The sequence below is a fragment of the Cervus canadensis genome, chromosome 33 (assembly GCF_019320065.1).
Source record: "Cervus canadensis isolate Bull #8, Minnesota chromosome 33, ASM1932006v1, whole genome shotgun sequence".
Classification (NCBI taxonomy): domain Eukaryota; kingdom Metazoa; phylum Chordata; class Mammalia; order Artiodactyla; family Cervidae; genus Cervus; species Cervus canadensis.
The window spans coordinates 19,506,731-19,532,895 of NC_057418.1; the positions used below are offsets into that span (position 1 = coordinate 19,506,731).

General features: G+C 37.8%; 1 protein-coding gene across 4 annotated transcripts in view; it reads left to right on the forward strand.

Moving 5' to 3' along the window:
* The first annotated feature begins 1,035 nt into the window (after positions 1 to 1,035).
* Positions 1,036 to 26,165, forward strand: part of STXBP5 (syntaxin binding protein 5) — a 153,293-nt gene continuing 128,163 nt past the window's right edge. For 3 of the 4 annotated variants that reach the window (XM_043456790.1, XM_043456791.1, XM_043456792.1), the window contains exons 1-4: positions 1,036 to 1,330; positions 2,557 to 2,654; positions 21,331 to 21,412; positions 25,274 to 25,374. In XM_043456790.1, coding sequence (XP_043312725.1) covers positions 1,181 to 1,330; positions 2,557 to 2,654; positions 21,331 to 21,412; positions 25,274 to 25,374 — 431 coding nt within the window. In that variant the 5' untranslated portion in view covers positions 1,036 to 1,180. Of the gene's footprint in view, positions 1,331 to 2,556; positions 2,655 to 20,506; positions 20,556 to 21,290; positions 21,413 to 25,273; positions 25,375 to 26,165 lie in introns of those variants that run through there. The other variant, XM_043456793.1, reaches the window with a different exon arrangement.

Genomic DNA, 26,165 nt, shown 5'->3' on the forward strand with positions numbered 1-26,165 from the left:
CTCTCTTTCCAAAATCCAAATCCAAATTAGTTCAAAACAAAGACCATCAATAAAGCGGCAACAATCACTTTGCAGCCAGCAGCCGGGAGTGTGTGCCTCGTTAAAGGGTGAGAATATAAACCCTCGCTTTAATGACCGATTTTGAAATAAAGGTTTCCTGCTGCTTCGTAGTCATCAACATTTTTACTACCCCAGCTGCAGGAGAAGCAGCTGCATCCTCTGGCAGGGCGATTGAGATGGGAGAAATTTAGCCACGGTCTGGGATTTTCGCAGAGGATAATTTAAGCCCCAGCTCCACTCCGGCGGCGGAGGGGGTGGGTACGCGCGGTGCGCATGCTCAGCAGCTCGGCTCCGCCGAGGCCCAGCTGCCGCCACCGCCGCGGCCAGCGCTGTAACTGCGGCCGCCGCTGCTGCTCGGAGCGGGCGTTGGTGTCCTGTGCCGAGGCGCCCTGTGAGGCGAGACGGAGCGGCCGGGCGGGACCGCGGGCGGCGGCGACGGCGGTGCCTGAGGAGGGCAGCCGGGGCTCTGAAGGAACGAGGGCGGGCCGACCCAGCCGCGTTGAAGCGAGGCGGAGAGCGCGGGGACCCACCCCGGGCGCCCTGCGTGCGATGCCCGGCGGGCAGCGGCGCTGAGCGGCAAGGAGGCCGAGCGGCGAGCGCGGACGGAGAGCCGGCGACCCCCGGGAGGAAGAGGAGGAGGCGGATCCGGAGCGGGAGGAAGCGCTGAGGGACTGCGGGGGCCCGGGCGGACGACGAGCGGCGGGGCCGCGGGCCATGGACGCGGCGGCGGCGGCGGCGGGGGCGAGCCGGGGCGGCGGCACGGCGCAGAGTCAGCCCGCCGCCAGGTGAGGCTGGGCGGCGCGGGCTCGGGGCGCCGCCGCCACTGCTGTGCCGCCGGGCCGCGGAGCGAGGCGGCGGCGGCGGCGGCTGAAGCGGCGGCCTCGGAGCGAGAGGGGTCGCCGGCGGGGCTTCTGGTCGCCGCTGCTCTCTCGTCGTCGCAGCATTTCCTGTTCGGATTATCTCTCGCTTCTCCCCAGCTGCCTCCTTCCCCTCACACTCCCACTCGCGCCTGTTCCTCCGCGTCCTCGGTCGAAGCTGCTCTCGGCCCGGGCCGGTTCCCCTCCGCCTGGGGACGCCCCTTACCTCGGCTCCCGGTGTGCGGGGGAGCCCCGCCGCGACCATGAGGAAATTCAACATCAGGAAGGTGCTGGACGGCCTGACCGCCGGCTCGTCCTCGGCCTCGCAGCAGCAGCAGCAGCAGCACCCACCTGGGAACCGGGAGCCCGAGATCCAGGAAACGCTCCAGTCCGAGCACTTTCAGCTCTGCAAGGTGAACGGAGCGCGCAGCCCCGCGAAAATTGGGGTCGTTCTAGGGGCACCTCGGGCTTTGCGCCCGAGTGACAGGGCTAGAACGCCAGTAATACTCAATACCGCGAATCAAGGGCTCGCTCCCCCAGCACACATTTGCTTGGTGGGCTATTTTGGAGATTGACATCATCTTACTCCTCTTTTCGTTGATTTTCACATGCGGCAATCATTTCAGGATTGCTTCCAACATACTGACCTTTAATTCGTATTCTTAATCTTAACGACTTTTATATTCAAGCATTTTGATAGATCTTTCACCGACTTCCAAGTTTCCTTTGGGAACAGTGTCTAACGAATGTTGTTTATGAAAAAGCTAGACGTGTTCAACTAGATGTTGGCTCATTTTTACCTTAAAATGTGGTAGGAGACCTACATATGAAATCACAGGGTCTTGCTAGCCTTGTGTTTGGTGAAAAAGTTAGAAGTGGAATTTTTGCCTGTTAATGGTACGGCAATTGCCATAGTGATGTGTAATTCAGAAAGAATGATGCAGCGAATTAATTCACCAGCTGCTCAATGAGAAATACAAACTTGTGTCGGTATTAATACCTGCCTTCTTCATAAATACCAGGCGTTCGTAAGTCAGAGTTTAAGTGTGTATATACTTTTTGCTTCAGTGTTCTAAAAGTAAGGATTTAATACCAAAATGCAAAAATAGATGCTGGATTTATTTTCATTCTGTTATGGTTGCAACGTGATGAGATAGATTTTTGCTAATTCCTTTGCTGAATCCTTAATTAATTATGAAGCGTTTCCCTAAACGTACTTGCATTTAGCATAGAAATAAAGTAAGGATGAAGTTATCACACTTGAAATAAGCATGAGTTGCAGTTTCGAATGAATATAGAATTTTGACCACTGCCAACTATAATCATTTGTTCTCAGACATAATAGTAAAAAGAATGTTAAATTTTCTTCTAAAGAGTACCACTGTGATGAGAAAGTAGAAATGTAACACTGAGATCGATTTTTTTGTTGTTGTTTCAGGTTTTACTTGCATAAGTTTTTATGTGATGTAGAATTCATAGTTTTCATAGTTTTTTTAAAATAGCAGTGCATTTATGTGTGTTTTGTTTCCGTTATAATTGGGTCTTAATTGGTTCTAGGTTCTAATGTCTCTGTTGGCTTTTCTGTTTTAAAACTTTGCTTCCTGCCCTGGCTGCTGTGATGTCACTTGCTCATGCCTAGACTGTTCGCCATGGATTTCCCTATCAACCCTCGGCCCTGGCCTTTGATCCCGTGCAGAAGATCCTGGCAGTGGGAACTCAGACTGGTGCTTTAAGGCTGTATCCTTTCATTTAATTTAATTGAACTTTTCCCCAGTCATTCTCTATTGCTGATTAGTTGCTTTTCCTGTGTAATTCCAAGGAAATGGTATGATGAGGTATTAATGTGAAATCCTGCGGTCGTGTTTCTCCCGGTGATGATACATACATTCAGGTTGTGTGTTGCCGTGTTGTTTCTTGACTCTCAATTTATACATAGCTAAAAACATGTATCCACAAAAGAGTTCTAAAGGTTTGCTATAATAATTACTGTCTTTGCGAGAGGTAGAAGTTCCTAAGGGGAAATATATCTGCTTATAGTAGTGATCTGTTGGACAGACTGTTGAGGATGAAGCTTAAAGACAGTTGCACAAGGCACATTTTATTTGCTTTTTAAAAATATTGTTCATGGTAGATGTTCCAATTATGACCTATTTATTATTCTATTGAATTAGAGATTGAATTTGTTTCTGACTTGATCATCTAGAAAAATTAGAAAACAAATGTAAATTTTATATAGTTACAAAGTGTTGCTGTTTTCTAGAAGTTTTAGAGCATTTTCTTAGTATACTTCTCTATTTGCATTATACTGTCTTGATATGTTTTCCCATCATGGTCTACATTTGTGATGTATATGTAAATACTGTGAGGTTTACTATACTCTGAAGTATTAGTATAGAGAATATTTTTCCTGGTTATGCATGAACTATAATTTTATCATAGCATATTTTTCCAAATATCTACTCATTCTTCAAGATCATTTTTTCAGTCTGAACAATGGAGAATATTTCACAATTCCTCTCAAACTATTTAAACTTGAAGTAAAATTGTGTTTACTTTTACTGTGGCATTTACCTACATTGCCCTTATTTTTAAACTTAAGCCTGAGATTTTAAAAAGAAAATGCTTTGTTCACCATCAGCAGGGTATCTGCTTCCTATATATTAGTGAAGTAATATGTTGGTGATAAATAGGAAAAAACGAAAACACCAGATAATAAACAGAGAAGCAAGGAACTGTGCTCTCCACATTTTCAATTTATCTGCCTCCTGAGAAGGGAAGGGGGTGGGAAGCCTGCATTTGATTTAACAAGTATCTTGCATTTCCTTACCTTTCAAAGCCCTCATTTCAAGGTAGGGCTATATATGGTATCAGGATATGCCTCGTTTCCTTTGTGATTGAAGTGCCATGTTCAAAATACTGATAAAAGTTTTCATTGAATTGTGTTACTAAGTAAAGACTCTCATTCATAGTAAATATCAATAGTACACTCATACCTAGTAAAATGGTAATATCTGACCAGGCTAGATCTCAATTTGTGAGTTTCTAAGACAGTATGTCTAAATGGTTCTTGCCCAAATATCTAGTTGATACTGAAATAGTTTTTGCTTCATTCGTTTAGATATTCCTATATCCAGTGATCAATACCTTTCTAGTCTAGGGTTCCTATTTTAGTCTTGTGAAAATGGGATTTAAATTTGGGCAGTGTGAGTACTAGTTGTTGAGCACAACTCTGGGGAGTGACAAAAGTGGTGTGTGGTTGGATCTAGATAGACTGTTTAGAATGAAAAGCAAATTTTTTTGTTCCCAAAAAGAGTATCACCTGGACTCAAAGGGGGAAAAATGTGGAACTAAATTAGTTATTTTTAGATTATTTTGGTTTTCTTTTCAGTGGGTTTAATTTTTACTATTTTCCCAATTGAGACTCAATGTGGTCTCAATTTTTTTATGTACATAACTGTTTTAACAGCCAGTCTGCTCCTTTTATAACTTAATATAATAAGTACTGCAAGCAAGGCTGACTTTATAAAACCAAATATTTTTCTTAAACAAGACTTTTTATCCCTAATGCATTTGAGTAATTAGCATATTATTAATACACAAAGGGAGAGGTTAAAGTGTTAGGCCTAATGCTAATTGCCACATGACAGCAGGGATCAGGTGTACAAAATCATCACTTATACCAGTCTTTTGCTTTTGTACGTGTTTAATAGTTAAATGCTATATGAAAAGTAAACCTATAATTTACATTTATACTTAATTTTTTTAAAACCTTTCTTACTATATTTAGAATGAAATTAAGAAAGGAGTTTACCAAATATATTTCTGCTTTCCCTTTTATGAGATTTATGTGAACATTCCAGAGTGATAAATTGGTTTGCCTACCTGTAATACCACCTAGTCGTTCTTCCTGTTAAGTTTAGGTAGAAGATAAGCTCATGAGCTTTATTATGGCTTTGATTTGTAGAAAATGACTAAGATCTTTTTATTCTTATATAATTTCTACCATATGTCGTTTAAAATTTGTTCATTTCTCCATTCTTTGTTCTGAAAGCTGGGCAGCTATAGTTTATTTCCAAGCCCCTTCCTGATTTAATGTGCAGAGTTATTCTAAGTTTGTTCTTTTGCCCTAGCTCTTTTATGTTTTTCACTGTTTTATTCAGTTTCTTTCAGTCCTTGGTAGCCTATAATACATTTGTTCTAAAAGGTGTCTTTAGGACAGAAATATACTTGTAAATCAAAGTCTTTTATTTCATTTAACTGTGGAGCAGAGTAGGAGATTTTTAAAAGTGGGATTGGGCTATTAGAATTTGAATTACATATCTAATTTAACTAATAGAATATCTTCCTAAATGTTAAAGGACTATATTAAGTTCTGTTTTGAGATTAGGAAAAAAATAGGGAATTTACATCTGATATCTAATGTCTGTAGATAAGAACTGTGGAAATCTGAATCCTTAAATAGTATCTAACCAATAATGAGGCAAGATAAATTGAATGTATTTGCTGCATTAATGTATAGCAAATGACTGATCTAATTATATAAACATGCTTTTTGTTCAGCCTTCTTGGTTTCTGGAGTGAATATGAAGTTGGAGTGAACTTGCTGGTAGGAAGCAGGAGAGCATAATTTTATATGCCAAGTCATGTACTAGTGATTTAATTCTCTTGCCATGTAGAAGTGGATGCAGTTTGATTCTTCCAAGTAATCTAGGCATCAGAACTGTTGGGATAAAATAATCATTTGTCCCCAAATGGAATACGTAAAAGGGAGAAAAATGGTTCTAACTGAAGAATGAAGGCGTTGCTAGGAATGCTGCTCTTATCCTTATCTAGACTCCTGGTTTACTAGTATAATTTTGAATTACATCATAGTCTGTTGTAACTATGGTCTACCCTGATCTTATTTTTAAGGTATTTTTTTCTAAACACAATGAGGTCATTTTACATATGACATTTTCAAGGACTGTGCCCAAAAATGGAATTTCAAATTTATTGAAGTTTTATAAAAATTCATGAGTTTTTTAAGTATCAGAATTATCAAAGAACCTCATTTTTGTCTTCCTGACTTGTGGAAAACATGGTCGGCAGTCTTTGCTTTGATAAGATATAGTCCTGTCTTTCAGTGTAAGGTTATTGAATGCAGAGTTACAAAAGGCTTTCTGTACATTGGAGTTCATTTAATAAGCACTTATTAAGGGTTAACATTTGATTATGAATTGTGCCCTTATCTCTTGTTCATGTCTTGCCACTAAAGAATTATGTGTCCTTGAGTTTGGTTTTTGTTCTTTCTTTTAAAATGAAGATGCTGTATTAAATGGTTTCTTCAAGAAATAACTTTTTGATTCTAAGTAGAACTACACATAGTTGAAATTAGAATTATTTAGGGGTCTACTTCCCAGGTGGAGCTAGTGAAAGAACATCCTTGCCAGTGTAGAAGACATAAGAGATGCAGGTTGTTCCCTGGGTGGGGAATATCCCCTGGAGGAGGACATGACAACCCACTCCAGCATCCTTGCCTGGAGAATCCCATGGACGGAGGAGCCTGGTGGGCTGTGGTCCATAGGTTTGCAAAGACATGACAAGTGTTTTAGCTGCAGCAGCAGCTACTGACATAACACAAAGTGAAACTACAGTTGAATTTATTGCATTTGACATTTCTGCACATCAGTAGATGAGATTCAGAATGGTAGGAAAGAAGAAGTTGGAAAATTATTCTAGGCTAACTGAGGTCAAAAGTAGAGAAAGGAGAGTTATGGTAGTTTGGAGGGATACTAAAGAGACTGGTTGAAATTGTGATCCTAATTGAGTTGGGAGAAATAAGGAACCAGTTGGTGGAAAAACTTGAGTGTCAACCTGAGTTACCTGGGTGTTGTTCAGTAAGGAATCACTGTAACTATGTGAGAGATAGGCTGTCAGGTAGACTTCGACGTTTCGGGTGATTAACAGGGCAGTGTGTCATGGATGAAAAGAATAGAACCAAGGCAACCTTAGTATGTAACTATTAATCCATATGGGTAGCAAAGTGGAACCCAAGCAGTGGAAGTAGAATGGGAACTGGGCAAGACTTGACAACTTCTTTCTATCAGATCTTAGAGGGAGTAGCTGCAGATAAAGGTCTCAAATACTGCCCTGAGGCAATTACAAGACAGAAATGGAAAACTTGGTAAAAGAAGGTAGCAGAGTAGTATTGAGTTTGAAGTTATATCATCTTTTAGTTTATTCCTCTTGCCATTTTGAGAAGGTAGCCTAGACCTATTTTAGCTTAAGAAGTTGGTACAGTTTTATATTTGGTTGCCTTTAGGTTGGTCCCCAGTGATTTCTTGGATTTTGTCTTTGAGCCAGGGTTAAATCACTGTGAGCTGTTTGGCTTTGTCCCTTTATTCTCTGTCAGTGTCTCAGTAATGCTAACACTTGGGGCTGGATGATTCTCTGGGTTTGTCCAGCATGTTGTGGTCTGTTTGGTATCCATGGTTCCCACTTACTAAATGCTAGGTTACCTCTGCTGTCCGTGTGGCGACCCAGATGCCCTCACTTCCAGATGCTCCAGAGCAACTTCCAGATGCTCCTGGTTGAGAACCACTGCACTCTGTCTTAGGTCTTCCACTAGTTAAGTTGGAGTAACCCTCCTAGCTCATGAAGTGAGAATCAGAATTAAATGCAATAGTGTAAATGTATAGTTTTTAAGAGCATGCCAGGACTGTTTCAGTGATTGTTCAGTACGATATTATTACAAATATGGGTTTTTCCTGTGGTTTTAATTTTCACTTCTTTCATTTATTTCAGCAAATGCTTGCTGAGAGGCAGCTCAGTGCCAGGCACTGTGTAGGAAGGCCTTAATTTCATTTACTTTGATAGCTGACACAGTCTTCGAAGAAAAGATCTTAAAGTACTATTTTTGTCTTTTTTAAAATGGTTGTGTTTCTTTCCACTACAGGTTTGCAAAATTGTTATTTAGGTGTGATAAGATAATATGTGAAGATTTGTTACACACAGTAGTTGATAAATGACTGCTTAATGATTTTGTACTATAAGTTAACATTGCAATGTTTGACTTGCTGCTTATTAATTTTATTTTACAAAACTTAATCACAATGTTGGAAAAATTTGCAAATAGATGTTTGTTCAAAGTAGTTAAAAGTGAAACGGTTTAGCTAGAAACTGTTTTTTAAAAACCACATTTTTATTACTCTTCTTCCCCACCATCCTTTTTGTTCATAAAGGAATTCTAGTCATTTGAAATTCTAGCTGTGGAGGAGAAACAAGGACTTTGAAACACTTTTATTCCTCACCTCTTAACTCATTAAAGAGGACTTTGTGTAAAAGGAAGAATGAGTACTGTGTCAGCTGTAGGTTGTGATTCTCAGCATGGATTATGGCAGCAGGAAAAAAAGACACATTGACTTTAGAAACTACCAGAAAAGCTGTCTGCCTGAAAGCAGTTATTTTACAATGAATTTCTTTCTTTTTTTTTTTTTTAACAATGAATTTCTTGTGGAGGGGAAAAAAGTATGATAGAATGTGAATGGAACTGAAAAGGAGTATGTTAGTTACTGGTGAATCAAATTTGTGGTTGGTGAACACTTTTGTCTTTAAGTAAGATAGGTTTGTTTTTTTGTTAGGTATTCTCTTTGTTTTCCATTTGTTTTTTTAGTATAACTTGCTTTTAAAATTATAACCTGACTTTGCCATTCTGGCAAAGAAAGGTAAAGGAATGTTGGAGGAATTACCTTATTAAAAGTTTATGTTCTAGTCTTCAGACTAATTTTGGATAAACCAACTAAAATCTCTAGGCTTTTAGTTTCCTTTTCTGTAAAACTAGAAAATAGGGATCTGTGATTTCTAAGAGTTCTTCCAGCTCTATCATCTTGAATTTCTGCGGAGGATTTGGGAATGCTGTGGACCATATCTGTCTAGAGTATCTTCTGATTGGTTGTTCTGAGTACCTGTTACAGAGGGTGAAGTGTTGGACTCACTTCCATAGTGGGTTCCTTTACTTTTTACCCATTGACTGCATTCATAAATCAGCAGATACAGAGTTGTAATCTTTTGTTTACAAAAGGGAGCAGGGAATAACATGTGAAAAACATTTTTTTGTTGTTGTTGAAACAGCAGCTCACATTGAATAAGATGGTGAATTGTTGCTTTTCCTTGTATAATCAGTAAGTCCTCAATATGACATAGGAAAGTTAGGGAATTTTTAAATATTGTTAACAAAGTTTACTTTCCTTTCTTGAGTGTTGGTGGTCAGGTTGTAAAATTAAAATGAGATTACTTAAAAATAATACTGGGTTCCTAATTGTATGATTTTATTAAATTTTATATAAGAAATTTAATAGAGACTAATTTCATTGACTTGCTAGCATGTAATTTGAATAGCAAATCTGGTAGTTGTGTAGTAATTGGAATAGTAATAGCTAGCAATGTACATGTAAATAAGTGAACTATAGGGGTGATTATACTTAAAAAAAAGATAAGCTTTGGTTGTCTTTCTTTGACTTTAACTTCATGCACTGGAAGTGACACCTTATTTACAAGGCGGAAATTAATAATTAGAGTGTCAGCATTGATTTGTAATGTTTAAATGAGAATATCCTGTCCTGATTTGGTGCATTATCATCATTGGAAGGTATATTCGGTATTTTAAGATTGAAGATTAATGAAATGTCTTTGGTTTGAACTAAACAGATGTCTGTTTAAGGATATAGCAAAATTATACCGAGAAAAGGACCTTTGCCTATATACTATCTTTTAAATTTGGGGCTTCCCTGGTAATTCAGCTGGTAAATAATCCACCTACAATGCGGGAAGCGCTGGTTCGATTCCTGGGTCAGGAAGGTCCCCTGGAGAAGGGATTGGCTACCCACTCCAGTATTCATGAGCTTCCCTGTGGCTCAGACGGTAAAGAATCTGCCTGCAGTGTGGGAGACCTGGGTTCTACCCCTGGGTTGGGAAGATCTCCTGGAGGAAGATTCTTGGCCTGGAGAATCCCCACGGACAAAGGAGCCTGGTGGGCTATAGTCCATGGGGTGCCAAAGAGAGGGACACGACTGAGCAGCTAAGCATACCTTTAATATTTGAATGCCTTTTGTTAAACATAATATAGTACTATAAAACTTTGGAAGAAGTAGAACAGAGTAACTGACTTGATTTCTATTAAATAAGCAAAGAATTCATAAAACTGTCATCGTCAAAGACTACCAAAAGGTACTTGATATATCTCCCTTGCCTTAGTCACTTGTGGGATAAATCACTCTTAAGAAGAAAATAGTACCTTCAGATTTAAATACTCAGACTTCTTACTATGAAGATGTTCAGGCTTCTGTATAATGTCTTGTACTTTTAATTTGAACCCATTTCTGATTTTTATTTGTAACATCAAAGAAGAAAGACAAGTTAGTTATCTTTCCATATATCATTATTACAACTTTTAACATTTTTGAAGAATTTAAAGAGTAGTCATCTACTTCTGGATTTGGTGATCCCAGTTGCTTTAATCTCTCTTTTGCATTCATTTTAAAGAAATTTTGAATTCTGTTAATTGCTCCGTTCAATGTGTTACTTTTGTTTTTTGGGTTTTTTTTTTTTTTTGGTGAGGGGGAGTGCTTGGGTGGAAGGAGGGTTAGGGGAAAGAATCACTGACACAGTGACTCCTTACTACTAGCGCTCCACAGTTGTCCATGTGTTTAATGATTGCTTTGATCTAGAATCCTTTTTTTTCCTGTTAAAATAATTCTTTAAAGCTGAATGCTTTTTGTTTTTGTGATGTGTTTCTGGTTTTAATTTCATCCCTACTTCCACTCATGTAGCCATCTTTTTCTTAATTCACCATTGAAAATCTAAATTTCTGTATTACTGTCCTTTTATATGTAGTATCGTGTAGTCATTAAGTATCTAAAAATAGACCTTTAGGAATTTATTAACTGTCAGAAATGTTATGAGAAGATGCAGTAGACTTCAAAGCAGTGCAGATTAGAATCAACCAGTATCCTCTGCCTTATAAAAAGTTCAGAAATTTGGACAGTGGTCAGTATACAATTATAAAATCAAAACAGGAGGAACATGCAGATTCTTAAATGATTAGCTTAGTATGGTCTCTACTAAAGATCATATAAAAGATGAGTGTATGTGTGCATACAAATGAAATAATGATCTAAATCTTTAATTCAGGAGTCAGCAAATTTTTTTCTGTGAAGTGCTAGGTAGTAAATATTTTGCCTTTATCATCTCTGACCCAGCAATTCAACTCTCCTAGTATAGCACAAAAGCAGCCATAGACAGTATGTGCAGGAAAGAATGTAGATACTTCAGTATATAACTTTCTTTTAAAAATCAGGCAGCGGGCTAGATTCAGCCCGCAAGCTGAAGTTTGCCAATCCTTGCTCTAGTTTATTAGGCTTCGCTGCTTTTAAATTAGGGAGGAATGCTCAGGAAGGAATTATTGGGCTTCCCGGATGGCTCAGACAGTAAAGAATCTGCCTGCGATGCAGGAGATCCAGGTTCAGTCCCTGGGTTGGGAAGATCCCCTGGAGAAGGGAATAAATCCACTCCAGTTTATTCAGCTTCCTTGCTTTTAAATTATGGAGGAATGTTCAGGAAGGAATGACTACAGAGATTTTTATAGTTTTGTAAATTACACTTGCACACTCAATTTAAATTTAATCTTTTAGTCATAAATAGAAAAATACTGTAAAGAACCAATGATACTTGGTACCATTATATACCAAGTTAATTTATTTTCATAAGTATTTTTTTGACCCTGTGAAAGATGCATTATTTTTCTGGTGAATTATAATTACTATGATAATGAAGATGACTTATCAGGCATCCTTTGGGGACAGTTCAGTCATCAGTTCTATTATTGAAGTATTCAGCTTGTTTGAGACCTTTTTTCTTCCTAATTTTAATTTAAAACATATTGATATTTGTAGTTTTTTCTTAATATTTTCATTAATGTTACATTGAGATAAGTAGAAGCATTTAGATACTTTTAAAAGTAAAAATGAATGTAAACATTTTGTTAAAGTATTGTGATTTCTTAGATGTCTGCAAATTTTGATGAAAAATAAATCATTTTCATTTGTGGAAGAAAACCTGAAAAAATGTACTAACAACAACAAAAACTCAAAGCTCTTAGAAGTAAATTTATGTGCGTGGTTACCTTCTTTAAGAGTCAGATAGGTTGCTCGCCTTTTCTTGGAATGAATATATGTGGTACTTAAATTGAAAAATTAAATTTACTTGGAAAAATTTTTATCGTTGTTCACTGTCTATATAACTTTTCACTAGCAGTAACTACAAACTTTATTCAGTAAATAAAGCTAATTTCTACTTAGTTTCACTTTTCCAACTGATGTTAATCCTTCTAAAGGTTATTATGTAAAGACAAATGAAATGATGACATACTGAACATATGTATTTTTACTGGTGCTAATGATTTAAAAATGAACATTGATCTAGAATAACATTCCCTTAATCTGGGCATGAATACAAAGAAAAAAAATTAGCTAATGCTTTTGACTTTAGTACAGTCTTCATTGGGGAATTAGAGCTTGCTAAGCACATGATACTATTTGCAAAATGGTGTAGACTTAGAAATTATACAGTAGTTATTATTGAATAATGTTTTATTTTTTTAATTGGGGATGTTTTTATAACACATTTTGGTTGTGTTTCCCTTTCAATAAGGACTGTCTAGAACTTTTGAGCTTTTCCTGGTGAGGTTGTCTTTTGAAGAGTGACTAATCCTACCCTTTCTTGAAAGTACATAATCTTTTGTTGTAATCGCAGTACCTCGGCTTTTTCACAGCAGTACTCTGCCAAACGTGACTAAATCTAGTGGCATCAACTATTGCAGTACTCTGTGCCAAATTGCTTTCTTTTTGTGCATGTGTGTGTATAATATGTATATATTGATATATATATATATATATTTTGTCTTTTGAAAGGGACAAAAAGTATTGAAGTAGATTTTCCATACTTGCAGTCTTTGTACTATATTTTTCATAATGTGTTTTATTTTTCTTCTAAAATTCACTTGGCCATGCATACTTAAGAACTTAGCCGTTAAGCATCTGAGAATGGATGCTGGGATAAAAGATTGTTACTTGATACATGAAAATATATGTTCCTTCTTGTTTCTTTAACCAAGACCACGATTATTTATGACTGTATTTCACAGATGACTGAGCAAGTGGTTCATTTGAAAGTATATTTATGTATCAAAAGCCATTCTAAAGAACTGCCTGTGATAGTAAATATAATTCATTTTGACCCCTTTAGAGATAGTCCTAACTCCAAAGCAGTAAATAAGAAGATTGGATAATTTTCAACCACTCTATTCAAAAATAATAAACTCTTTTTCAAAATAATAGTGGACGATGTAGCTCGAGACCTATTTCAACCAGTTAATGCTATAATTGGGGCTTCCCAGGTGGCGCTAGTGGGAAAGAATCCACCTGCCAATGCAAGAGACGTGAGACACGGGTTCAATCCCTGGGTCAGGAAGATCCCCTGAAGTAGGAAATGGAAACCCACTCCAGCATTCTTGCCTGGAAGATTCCACGGTTAGCGGAGCCTGGCGGACTGCAGTCCATGGGGTCACAGTCAGATGTGACTGAGCACAAGCCCCGTACTGTGATTATACTTCAGTCTCAATGCTGCCGTCCCTGTGTGTGAATGTGCCACTCACAGGAAAAGCAGTCAGATAGCATTGGACATTTACTGTAAGTTACTAAAAACTGTGTCAAGAAAGTGTTAAATGTTGACCTGTGCATCTTTCATGGTTAATTTTAGCACTTTGTTTTACTGTAGAAATAGTGCACAGTATAGTTTTGCTTAGGTAGCAGACTAGCAGAATGTTAGAATTGTGAGTAAGAAGCAAAAATTAGGTCCACCCTTATGAGAGTGTGGCTAGTTTCCCTTCTTAACGTATTAATTTTTTTGGTAGACTTTACTCTTCAGAGCAGTTTTGGCTTCACAGCAAAATTGAACAGACAGTACAGAGATTTCCTATATATCCCTGTTTTCACTTGGCACAGACTTCCCCATTATCAGCATCCCCCCCAGAGCAATACATTTGTTACAGTTGATGAACCTACACTGACGCATCGTCACTCACAGCCCATAGTTATGTAAGGGTTTGTTCTTGGTATTATACACACAGTGGGTTTTGACAACCGGATATTGACACGTATCCACCTTTAGTATCATACAGAATAGGTTCACTGCCCTAAACGTTTTCTGTGCTGTACCTATTCATCTCTCTCCTTCCCCTACCTCTTGGTAAACAGTGATCTTTTTACTCTCTCCATAATTTTGCCTTTTTTTCAAAATGTTACATAGTTGGAGTCATACAGTCAGCAGCCTTTTTAGATCGTCGTTCACTCAGTAATATGCATTTGAGTTTTCCTTATCTGTTAATGGAGAAGGAAATGGCAACCCACTCTAGTGTTCTTGCCTGGAGAATCCCAGGGACGGCAGAGCCTGGTGGGCTGCCGTCTGTGGGGTCACACAGAGTCGGACACGACTGAAGTGACGCAGCAGTAGCAGCAGCAGTATCTCTGAATAGTTGATAACTCGTTTCTTTTTTGTGTGAAATAATATTCCATTGGCTGAATGTACTGTGGTTTGTTTATCCATTCACCTACTGAAGGACATCTTTAGTTGCTTCCAAGTTTGGAAAAAGTAAGTATACACATCCATGCATGGGTTTATGTGTGGATATAAATTTTCGCCTCCTTTGGGTAAATACCAAGGAATCGGACGACCAGACTGTATGAGTATGTTTAGTTTTGTAAGAAACTGCAGAACTGCCTTCCGCAGCGGCTGTACCATTTTGTGTTCCCACCCAGCAGCGCGCAAGCACTATTTGGCTGCATGTGATCATCATCATTCAGTGTTGTTGGTTCTGAATCTTGGCTCTTCTGATACATTTGTAGTGATACCTCCTTGTTCTAATTTGCATTTCCTCCAATGACCTATGTGGGGCATCTTTTCATATGCTTAAACGCCATCTGTATATCTTCTTTGGTGAAGTGTCTGTTCAGGTCTTTGGCTCGCTTTTAATTGGGTTGTTTGTTTTCTTACTGTCAAGTTTTAGGAGTTCTTTATATATTTTGGGTGATGGTCCTTTATCAGTTGTCTTTTGCAAATCTTTTCTTTAAGTCTGTGTTTGTCTTATTATTCTCTGATACTGTGTTTCACAGAGCAGAAGTTTTAAATTAAGTCTAGTTTATCATTTTTTTTTCCTTTCATGGATGGTGCCTTTGATGTATCTAAAAAGTCATTGCCAGATACAAAGTCATATAGGTTTTTCTCCTATAAGAATTTGATAGTTTGGCATTTTACATTTAGGTCTGCCATCCATTTTGAGTTCGTTTTCATGAAGGATGTAAGGTCTATGTCTAGATTAATTTTGGGTGGTAAGGGGAGGGGAAGAGTTCTGTAGGCCTGTGTATATAGGTTGTAGTCTTTTTGTGAGCTTGTGCTTCGGGACTGTGAACTTCTCAACTGTTCTCAATTCCCTGCTCCTTCCATCTCCGCCAGAGGAGTTAGGGTGGCTGAAGAGGGTTGAAGTTGATTTCCCTTCCTTCAGGCCAGTTAGGCTCTGATAAACCCCCAGCGGTTTAGGCTCTGTTTATTGCTCCTGAGGGTAGACCGTGTTATGAACAGAACACTCCAGTATATTTAAAAATGGTTGCTTTTCCCTTTCCAAGAGGGCATTTTTCTCAGATAGAACATGGTAGAGCTCTTGGAGGTAAAACTCACAGAAGCATGGGAAATCGCCCCTCCCCATGACTGGGTCCACCTGGGGTTTCTCACAAACTTGTCTACGGTAAGCCTCCAGCAGTTCATCATCAGGTGCAGTCTAGGTTTTCGTGCCCCAGCACTCCTTCCTGCAAACACGTCTGCCGGCTGGTTCATTTTGCTATATTGTCATTCTCTGTATTGGCCTGTCTCTGCAGTTTTGGGAGCAGTCATTTGCCCTATGAATTCTTTTAAGTCTAAGCAAAGTTGTTGATCTTTAGTTTGTTCAGCTTTTTATTTGTTGTTAGCATGAAATGACAGCTTGCAAGTGTCTTATGTGCTGGACCAGAAATCAAGTCTGTATTAATTTTTATAGGTGAAAAATACATGATCTTTATTTTTAAAAAGATGTTTAAATTGATGTTTGTCAAGTCGATGAAACTATAAAGTTAGGGGTACTGTACTATAAAAGTGAAAATAATTGCTATTTGACAAAAATTGTAGTATTGTAAATACATTCAAAGTTCATTAAATATAAAATGAAATGTTCTTCACTATCTTAAACCTTGGTAAAGACTTAAGTTCTTCTTTTGAGCATATGCCTATCACGTGGATTAGAACTAGTTCAGATGGAGGTAGCAAATTTTTAGAAGTTTTGAAAAGTAAGACCTATGATGAGATTAAGGGGATTCATGATAATTTTTCAGATTTTCTTTCTTCAAATGGACCAATTTAATTTGTTGTTCTTTAATCACTAAGTCGTGTCTCACTCTTTGTGACCCTGTGGACTGCAGCAGGCCAGGCTCCTCTGTCCTCCACCCTTTCCTGGGGTTTGCTCAGATCCTATCTATTGAATTGGTGATGCTAACCATCTCATTCTCTGCCATGCCCTTCTCCTTTTGGCTTAAATGTTTCCCAGCATGAGGGTCTTTTCCAATGAGTCAGCTCTTCGCATCAGATGGCCAGAGTAGTTATTCATTTGTAAATATGCACCTTGTGTGTATGTGTGTGTGTATATCTATATGAATTTCATAGAAGATAATGCTTAATTATGCTTTTGCCACAAGGTTTTCCAGTTTTTCTCAGCCATGGATACACATTGAAATGATTTGTGGAACTGGGGGAAAAAAATGAAATAAAACAATGCCCAAACATGTGCTTAGATTTCCTCTCTAGATAGAAAATTCTGATTCAGTGAGTCTGGCATGGAGTCTGACATTTGTAATTTCTTTTTTGTTTCAGTTGTCCATGGCTGCTTATGATGTAGAGCCAGAATTAAGAAGGACTGGTTAAATGTTTGGTAGACAGGGTAGTAGTATTCTTAGTGAGGCAAATGGTAGATAAGAAACACATTCAATACAGTGTATGTAGAGAGGATGTCATTTTAAAGCCGTCATAGCATCTTGAGATTTGTGGTATAACCGTGAGGACACAAGCTGACACTTTGGTTCTGTCATTGCCGTTGGAAACGGTGCTGTGAAACTGATGTCTGACGTCTTTATGAAGATGAAAAGGGACTGGAATTCTGGGTGTGCCTTACTCATCTTCCTAGCAGTGGATCACTGGACATGAGAAGCAGTAGTTAAAGACCGTGGAGTCTGATGAAGAGGTTGAAAAGCCTGGTCTTAGACTTGCCGGTGATCCTTAAACCGATCAGTGAGGGAGGCAGGGGCGCAGTTCCCAGGTGAGGATGCTGCAGCACACACAGGTTGTCTTAGTTATCACGGCTCAGTTTACATATTTCCCATTTTTTTTCTGGTCATCTGCTACCTTTAGAACTTTCTTTGAGAACAGATTGTATTTATTGTTTGCCCTTTTATTTGTTGCCCCCATTTATTCCTCATAACAGTACAGAATAACAAAGAATTGAAAGCTTTCACGTGCAGCGTGATTTATGTTCACACAGAGTAAATAAATAGTAGGCTAAAGTTCATCCTCTTTTCATTTTCAGAATCCTTTTGTCAATATTCTTTGACCACACTATGGCGGTATTTGGAATTTATCTTTGTTATTGAAAAATAATCACATTACAGTTTAAGACTTAGGCCATTAAAAGTAAAAATCATCCACCGACCTTTTATTCACAGAATAGTATGCTGGTTCAGAGTAGACGCCTTGAAGGCTTACTGGAATACTTAAAGAGGTATGAATTACCCTGTTTGCTGAAAGTCTAAGGATGTACTAAAAGAAGTGGTAACAGAAGTCAGTGGAAATCTTCTGGGATTCTGAAGGATTCAAATGCTGCTCCTGGGCTTCGTGTTTTTAACAGCGTCAGGGAAGAACGTTTACTCTTAAAAGTCTTTCTTGGTTTGTTGGCAGAATATCTGCTCAAAGTTACACTCACAGAATGTTACATAATTAAACATGGGATAATTTATTAGTGACTGATTTATGAGTTCATGGAAAAGACGGTTATCCACATCCTTGTTTTAAGCATATGTTTGCAGCATATAAATGTATTTTCAGATACTGCACGGGATATCAAAGTCCTCCAGTTGCTTTCCACTGTATTAATATGCCAGTCTTCTGTTTCTGATTGCAAAATTGAATATGTCCCTTCTGTTGCTGTTGGAACAATACTGATACTTTCTTTGACTTTTTCTTTGTTGACAAGAATTGATGAACAGATTCTCTAAGAAGATAAATAATTTAAAAGATCTTAATAGTTTACTAAGTACAGTATGTAGCACTGATCATTACCACATTCTTCATAAAAGTAGAGGTTGTCAAAGCGTGTGTATAGCACACAGTGGCAATGATGGCAGTCAAGTTTGCCGAGGAATTATTCTTTCAGAACGTGTAGACTGGCTGAGGTCCCATTGCCTGCTTCTTTTACTGTTTTTTATTCTATTTTGCTGACAGTACAGTGGAAAAATCCCAGAAGAAAGAAGAAGCAATAAGAGGAGCTATTGCTATGATTGTAATACCGACCTAACAAATGACTGGAAGGTCAAATGAATAGGCTGGAAATACAGATTTCCTGGAATTTTGAGAGCTATAATCGACCCTAAAGACAATCTAGTCTAGTCTCCTGATAGAAATAAGAACTTTGAACGTGTTTCTAGTATCCTATACTTTTGGTTGACTTTCTGAAAAATGAGCTTAATTTTACCTAAGAAGATATGACAGGATGTAAACAGGTTTCTTAGATTTTATAAAGTCATTCATTCATAGATATTTATTAAACACCTGCTGTGTGCCAAACACTACTGCAGGTTCTGGGAGTGCAGAGATAAGATCACCATATTCGTATTACCTGAAACTCTTAAAAGTCTAGGTAGGCTGTAAGGAAGGCTTTCAAGACTTTATTGGTTTTATGGTATTTGCTTGCTACTAAAAGTTACATTTGGTCTGGTTTTATTGTTTCAGACTAGTCTGACTTTCCTGGTCTCAACTGTAAGTGTTTCCTCTATATTCTCAGTTTTAAAATGACTTGAAATAAGTCAGGTGATGTTTAGATGTGAAAATTGGTCCTTTCTTTTTGGGAAGTGAGGTTTGATGATGGTGTGTTTGTGTCTGTGTGTCTCTGTATGTCCTGGAGTTATTAATAGACTGCCTAAGTTCAAACCCCAGCTTCCTTACTAACTAGCTATATGGCTTTTGGTAACTTATTTAACCTTGTGTATAAGTTTCCTCATTTGTAAAAATGGTGCTTATAATAGAGGGTACTCTTTGTAAGGTAATACATATATAGTGCTTGACACATTGTTTTCAACAAATGTTAGCTACTGTGATGATAATTATGATGTACTTACCTCTTTACTCCCTCTATTTCCAACCAAATATATATGTCTGTGTGTGTGTGTGTGTGTGTGTGTGTGTGTGTGTATAAAACCGTTTAGGCAACTGAATGAATGCTTATTTTGAATTTAAATTTGGTACGGTAGTATAAAAGATTCTACTAGATCTAGTCATTGTTTCTGCTTATCTGTCCTCTGTTCTTACGTATGTCTTCCTGATTATTCTTCATTAATAGCTAGTTTTATTATATTACTTACTCCTGTAAATATTTCTTCCCCGCCCCCCCCCCCCCCAATTGCTTTCTTAGAGGATTCCCTGCAGGACATCTGGTCCTATCTAAAACATTCATAAGATATTTGGTCCATGCCAAAAGCTTCTTGCATTTGGTCCTGTCTAAAATGTCCATGAGCATACTTGATCTATGCAAAATGGTTATGGACAGGACCCAATTTCAGGAACCTTATGGTGTGGACCCAGTGTCTTAATGGTCATTTGAGACAGGACTCAGTGTCTACTCACCTTGAGGGTCATGTCTAAATTCAGAGATCGTGTCTGTATTCAGAGACCCTGCTCCCCATCAGACAGCCTCATCTTCTGCAGTTCCTCTTCAGGAGTCGTGCTGGTTGGTGCTTGTCTGGACAAGAACCACGAGTGCTGCTGTGCAGGAAGTGTCTGGCATATGTCATGGGTCAGGTATACTGTTGGTTTAATCCAGAAACAAAGATGACTGGTAGGATTAGGTAGATATTAAAGCCTTTGATAGGTAAGCTGTAGAAAAATTGAGACTAAAGGTATCTAAGGTAGGAAGATTGCAACATTTTAAAAAGAATACATTGGAGTTCAGAATTAGAAGGTAAGATAAATTGACACAAAGAAATATCAATGTAGCCTTATCTCGGCTGTACTTTCTAGTTGTGTGACTTGAGAGAAGTCATTTTCTCTGTGCTTCAGTTTCCTTATCTATTTATGTGTGTGCATGCTGTCACTTCCGTTGTGTCTGACTGTGTGAGACCCTATGGACTCTAGCCCGCCAGGCTCCTCTGTCCGTGGGATTCTCCAGGCAAGAATACTGGATTAAGTTGCCATGCCTTCCTCCAGGGGATCTTCCAGTCCAGGGATCGAACCCACATCTCATGTCTCTTGCATTGGCAGGTGGGTTCTTGACCACTAGCGTCACCTGGGAAGCCCCCTTATATGTTTATATGAGGGATGTTTTATATTCTTCATGGTTGTGAGGATTGAATGAATTAATATGTATACTAAGTTTAATATAATGCCCAAAGTACAGAAAATGCTGTCTGTTTCCTGTTATTATATGGAAATTAATAGATATTTACATTTTAATCTGTATTCTAGTATATTGTAAGAGACTGGTAACATTCATTGGTGACATAACTTGCCACAGTTACAAACATATTTATGTGGTTCTTCGTTATATTTTTAGCCTACGGTATTTAAAAATGACACTACAGGAATGAAAAATACTAGTGAAAAGATAGTTGTTTCTAAAAGCAGTATTCCAGATGACATGTGTCTACTTCTCGGATTTGTTTACTGACTTGGAAAAAATTGGGTGCTCTATAGATTAACTGCCTTTTCTTTTACTTTAAATGAAAGAAAAAGACTAGGGCCAGAATAAAGTATATTAAATACATGTAGTTTGGTTCTGTACATTGCTGTTTTTAACTTTTTTTTTTCTAGAAGAGATAGCTGTCTTATTTCTTTTAGACCCTAAATCTCTGAGATTTCTGACTGTCAACAGAAAGTAGCTGATTAGATTGATGTGTAATCTAACTCTAAATCTCAGCCTTAGTAAATAGCCTGTATTGAATATCAGGCCATCGAAATACTTGTCTGTTGTATAACTTTATCAGTTGCTATAAACAGCCCACACGTACCATAAGCTCCTTAATGAAATCCGTGACAGCTTCGGTCGTCCCGGGGTAGAATGCTACTGCCAGCACGACAGTGGGGCTGCGGTGATCCAGCTCCAGTTCCTGATAAACGAGGTTAGTGAGCTGCTCTGATCTCTCCTGCTTACCTGTGAAATAGGGCCATACCCCATCTTTCAGAGTTCTTGCATGCAATTACATTTTAATATTTGAGCAACACCAAATTTCTTGTAGGCCAGCGCCAATAGTTATTCATTTTAAGGCATCATCATGGACAGTTACATAAATAATGTAAGATGTTTCTGAAAACAGTATTGAAAATAGAATGGCATAAGGTAAGATCTTTTTGGTACAATGTGCTGCATTTAAATTTTATTCCACAGATATTGAAAGTTACATAACATATAAAAATCTGCATTAATTTTTTTCAAAGATTGATCTTATTATAAATAACAAAATGTACTTCTTGCCAGTGAGTTGTTTTGAAATACAACCAGGAAACCAAAATCCATTAGACACTGGTTATTGTCCAGAGTTCTTGCTGTATCACTTATTGGGTGAAGTAATTGATGCCTTTCTTTGCAATACAGTGTAAAGTTGGGAGGGAATTAGAGATACATCATTTTATTAGCAGAGTAAACAATGTGTCTGCAGGTTTTAAACAAGTTTGAGCAGCTCTGACATAGATGTTTTCAGATGTAGGGACAAGCAGGAAAAGTTGGTCATAGGAGAAAAGCAGATTATTCCAGAAAAGATTCTGCTATACTTGGATATAGGATAGTTTGTGGGCATTCTTTTTGCCCCTGGATCCTTGGGTTCCATGGAATGAATGTTTAGATGTAAATAAGAGAAAGAAAATACTTTTCTTCATATCAGAGGATTTAAGTGAGGCAGTAGGGGATATACAGAGCTAAAGAGGGTGATATAGAGATTTTAGTAAAACTAAAAAGGGTAATATATCTTAGCAAAACTGTGATCCAAATGATACACAATTGTGTAGGTGTTTCAGGGTCAGAGGGAAAAACTTCAGTATTCAATTCAGTATTCTGTGTAAGGTTGAATAATAGGCTTTATAAAATGTTAAGATACACATAAAAAATCACTGTAAAAAGTTGTTGAATCCGTGTGAGTTTTTTTCCTTTTTTAAAAAAAATTATTATGAAATAATTAGAATGGCCACTAGCTTCAAGATAGAGACCCTATGTACCCTCTCCCCTTTCCCCCGTAGTAATGTTTTACGTAACAGTAGTAAAATATTAAGCCAGGAGAATGATATCAATACTATTAGCTAGACTACAAGCCTTATTTCAATTTCACCACCAGTTTCTACACTCTGATTGTGTGTATGTGTGTAGTTTCGAGCAGTTTTATTGCATACGTACATTTTATGAAATGGCCAACAGGAACAAGGTACAGATCAGTACCAGCACATAAAGGAGTGCTCTCAGGCTACCTCTTTATACTCGCAGCCCTTACTGGTCTCAGTCCCTAATACTTGGCAACCGCTAACCTATTCTCCATCTTTATATTTGTGTTAAGATCTTTTTTTTTTTCCAAGCAATATAAACAACATTGCAAATTGATTAACTATGCACCTAAATTTGTTCTCCCCCGGTAGCTCAGTTGGTAAAGAATCCACCTGCAATGCAGGAGACCCCGGTTCAAGTCCTAAATCAGGCAGATCCCCTGGAGAAGGGACAGGCTACCCACTCCCGTACTCGGCTTCCCCTGTGGCTCAGCTGGTAAAGAATCTGCCTGCAATACGGGAGACCTGGGTTTGATCCCTGGATGAGGAAGATCCCGTGGAGGAGGGCATGGCAACCCACTCCAGTATTCTTGGCAGGAAAATTCCCATGGACAGAGGAGCCTGGTGGGCTACAGTCCCTGGGATTGCAGAGAGACACGAGTGAGCAACTAAACACAGCACGCCTAAATTTTGGAAATCTTAACTAGTCGATTAAAAATCTTATACTCTTATTAGTTGATTATAAATCTTAATTGATCTTAAATAGTCATTATTCATAATGCAGGATTGCTTTCTGTAGAATTTATCATAAAGTTCTTTGATATTTTACATGTTTAAATGTTACACTTTAAGTACTTCAAAATGACAGTTTTAAACCATGCCTAGCAAAATATGACTGTTTAAATGGGAATGGCTATGGAAATGTGAAAATTGGGAGTAGCTGTTTATTTTCAGTTTTGGAAAACCATTATGTAGATAAATGAGCCACCATAGGCAGGCAGCTGTATTTTGTCTCTACATCTTCTTTTCTTCCTTGAGATACTAAGATGGGACAAACATCTTGGGAAAGAAGATGGCCTGGTCTGAAACTATGGTGGAAGTAAGAAGGAAGAGTACAAATGTTCAAAACTCTGAATCCTTTGATTTTCTGCTTCAGAGTGATGAAGATGCTTTCTAGTGAAAAGGAGAGTATGTGGACTTTTAAGTAATATTGGGGCAACAGGAGTAGTTACCCAATAGAGTAGCCCTCATCGAATTTCAGAGGTGGAAAGAACTTCGTGAGATCATTGAATGTAAATCGTCTTCAGAGCTATTTTAGTTCTCTTGGATAAATGAGAAACTTCCTATTTTAAAAGAGAGATTTTAAGATTTCTCATCGTAACCTGAAGGATTGGAATTGCAAATCTTTTTTGAAATTAAAATAAGTTCTTCATGTTGCATCTATTATCTTATGCTCTGTTAGATGAAGACTATCTTCTTCCTCTTTTGAGGAAAAACATTCATATGTCTTAATAAATCAATCTTAGTCTATAGATTTTTTAATCCAATTCACACATCAAAATCACTGCTGGCTATTTAAAAAAATAAATCTGCAATGGTTCTTGCTCTAAAAATTCTGATTTGTCAGGTCGGAGGTGAGACTGAGTCCCCTGCATGATTCTCACATGGTGCCAAAGGTTTTCTTTTTCAGACCTGATATTGTTTAATAGTTTTGACTATTTTAACTTTCTAAATTAGTCAGATTCTTCAACCCTTGGACTCTGAAATCATAGAGAGCTGAATGCTATTTTTGTTTTCCACATCATTCTAGTAGAATTATGATATAAGCAGAGTACGTTCATTTGTCTTAAGCCAAATCAAAGTTACTTCATACCATATATTTATCTTTTAGTCAAGGGAGTATGTACGATAAGGACAAAGTAACTTATGGTCTGACTTCTAGTTTTACATAACTAGTTGTTGATAACTATATCCAACTAGATCCTAGTATCAGTTCAGTTCAGTCTCTTAGTCATGTCTGATTCTTTGTGACCCCATAGACTTTAGCACGCCAGGCTTCCTGTCCATCACCAACTTCCAGAATTTGCTCAAACTCATGTCCATCGAGTCAGTGATGCCATCCAACTGTCTCATCCTCTGTCATCCCCTTCTCCTCCTGCCTTCAATCTTTTCCAGCATCAGGGTCTTTTCTAACGAGCCAGCCATTTGCATCAAGTGGCCAAAGTATTGGAGCTTCAACTTCAGCATCAGTCCATCCCAATGAGTATTCAGGATTGATTTCCTTTAGGGTTGACTGGTTTGATCTCCTTGCAGTCCAAGGGACTCTCAAGAGTCTTCTCCAACACCACAGTTCAAAAGCATCAATTCTTTGGTGCTCAGCTTTCTTTATAGTCCAACTCTCACATCCATACATGACTACTGGAAGAACCGTAGCTTTGACTAGATGGACCTTTGTCAATAAAGATCCTAGTATACTTTTAGTTTATAAGATATTAAATTGCACTTTAATTAAATTGCTGAAGTTTAAACATAATTTTTATACATCTGTATACACATAATACACTTCTACATCTGCTGCTTAGAATTTGGGTGAGGCAAATGTTTCTCAGAACTAAAGCTAATATTGGCAAAAAGCTTTGAAATTTGAGAAGGAGATTTTTTGGCAGCTCTTTTAGTAGCATTAATGTTTGTAAATATATTCTACATAAAATATATTACACTTTATTTTTAAGGGAGCTCTTGTGAGTGCCTTGGCTGATGACACCTTACATTTATGGAATTTACGTCAAAAGAGACCTGCCATACTACATTCACTTAAATTTTGCAGGGAAAGGTAAGAATTTCCTCAGTTATTTTATGTATATGCTATTTTATACTTCTTGAAATTTTTTGAATATTATTATTTAATTTTTTGTGATGGATTTTGTGTACAATCTAAAAAATAATTCAAAAACTTAAGCTGCTATACAGTAAAAAGCAAGTTTCCTTCCTTTTCATACCCATCTTCTACAGAGGTACCCACAGAAATTTCTTTTGTGTCCCTCTAGAACTATATAAATACTTATATAAGCAAAAATCTCTCTATATAACTTTTTTATTTGCATAAAGGTAAGGCATTACATATTCTCTGTGTAACTTGTGTTCATTTAACAAAGCTGATTGATTTTTTTTCATGTTGCTATATTTAAATCTTCTTTAGTCATTCTTAAAACTGCATAATACTTCATTGTATGGAATCGCCATAATTTATTCAGACTGTCTTCATGAATTAGCTGGAAGTTTGATATATCTAAGACTGGGTTTAATATGAATGGACATTTCTATCATTTTCAGTTTGTTGTTAATTATGCTCTGTGATGTTACATATTTCTGTGTCCACTTAGGCAAAGTATATCTGTAATATAAATTTGTAGAAGTGAAATGACTTGGTTATAGAAATCTCACATGACTTGTGAATTTTGTGGGTGATTGAAAGGGCTTTTCACTCCAATTTTGTTAAACATTCTCCCATATTTTTTTAAAGTTCTCTTAAAGCTGCATTTTTGTGCTTAAACTTTGATTCATGTGGAACTTACTTTGGCATGAACTGTGCATAAGGAGTGCAGTCTCCCTTCCCCATTGTTT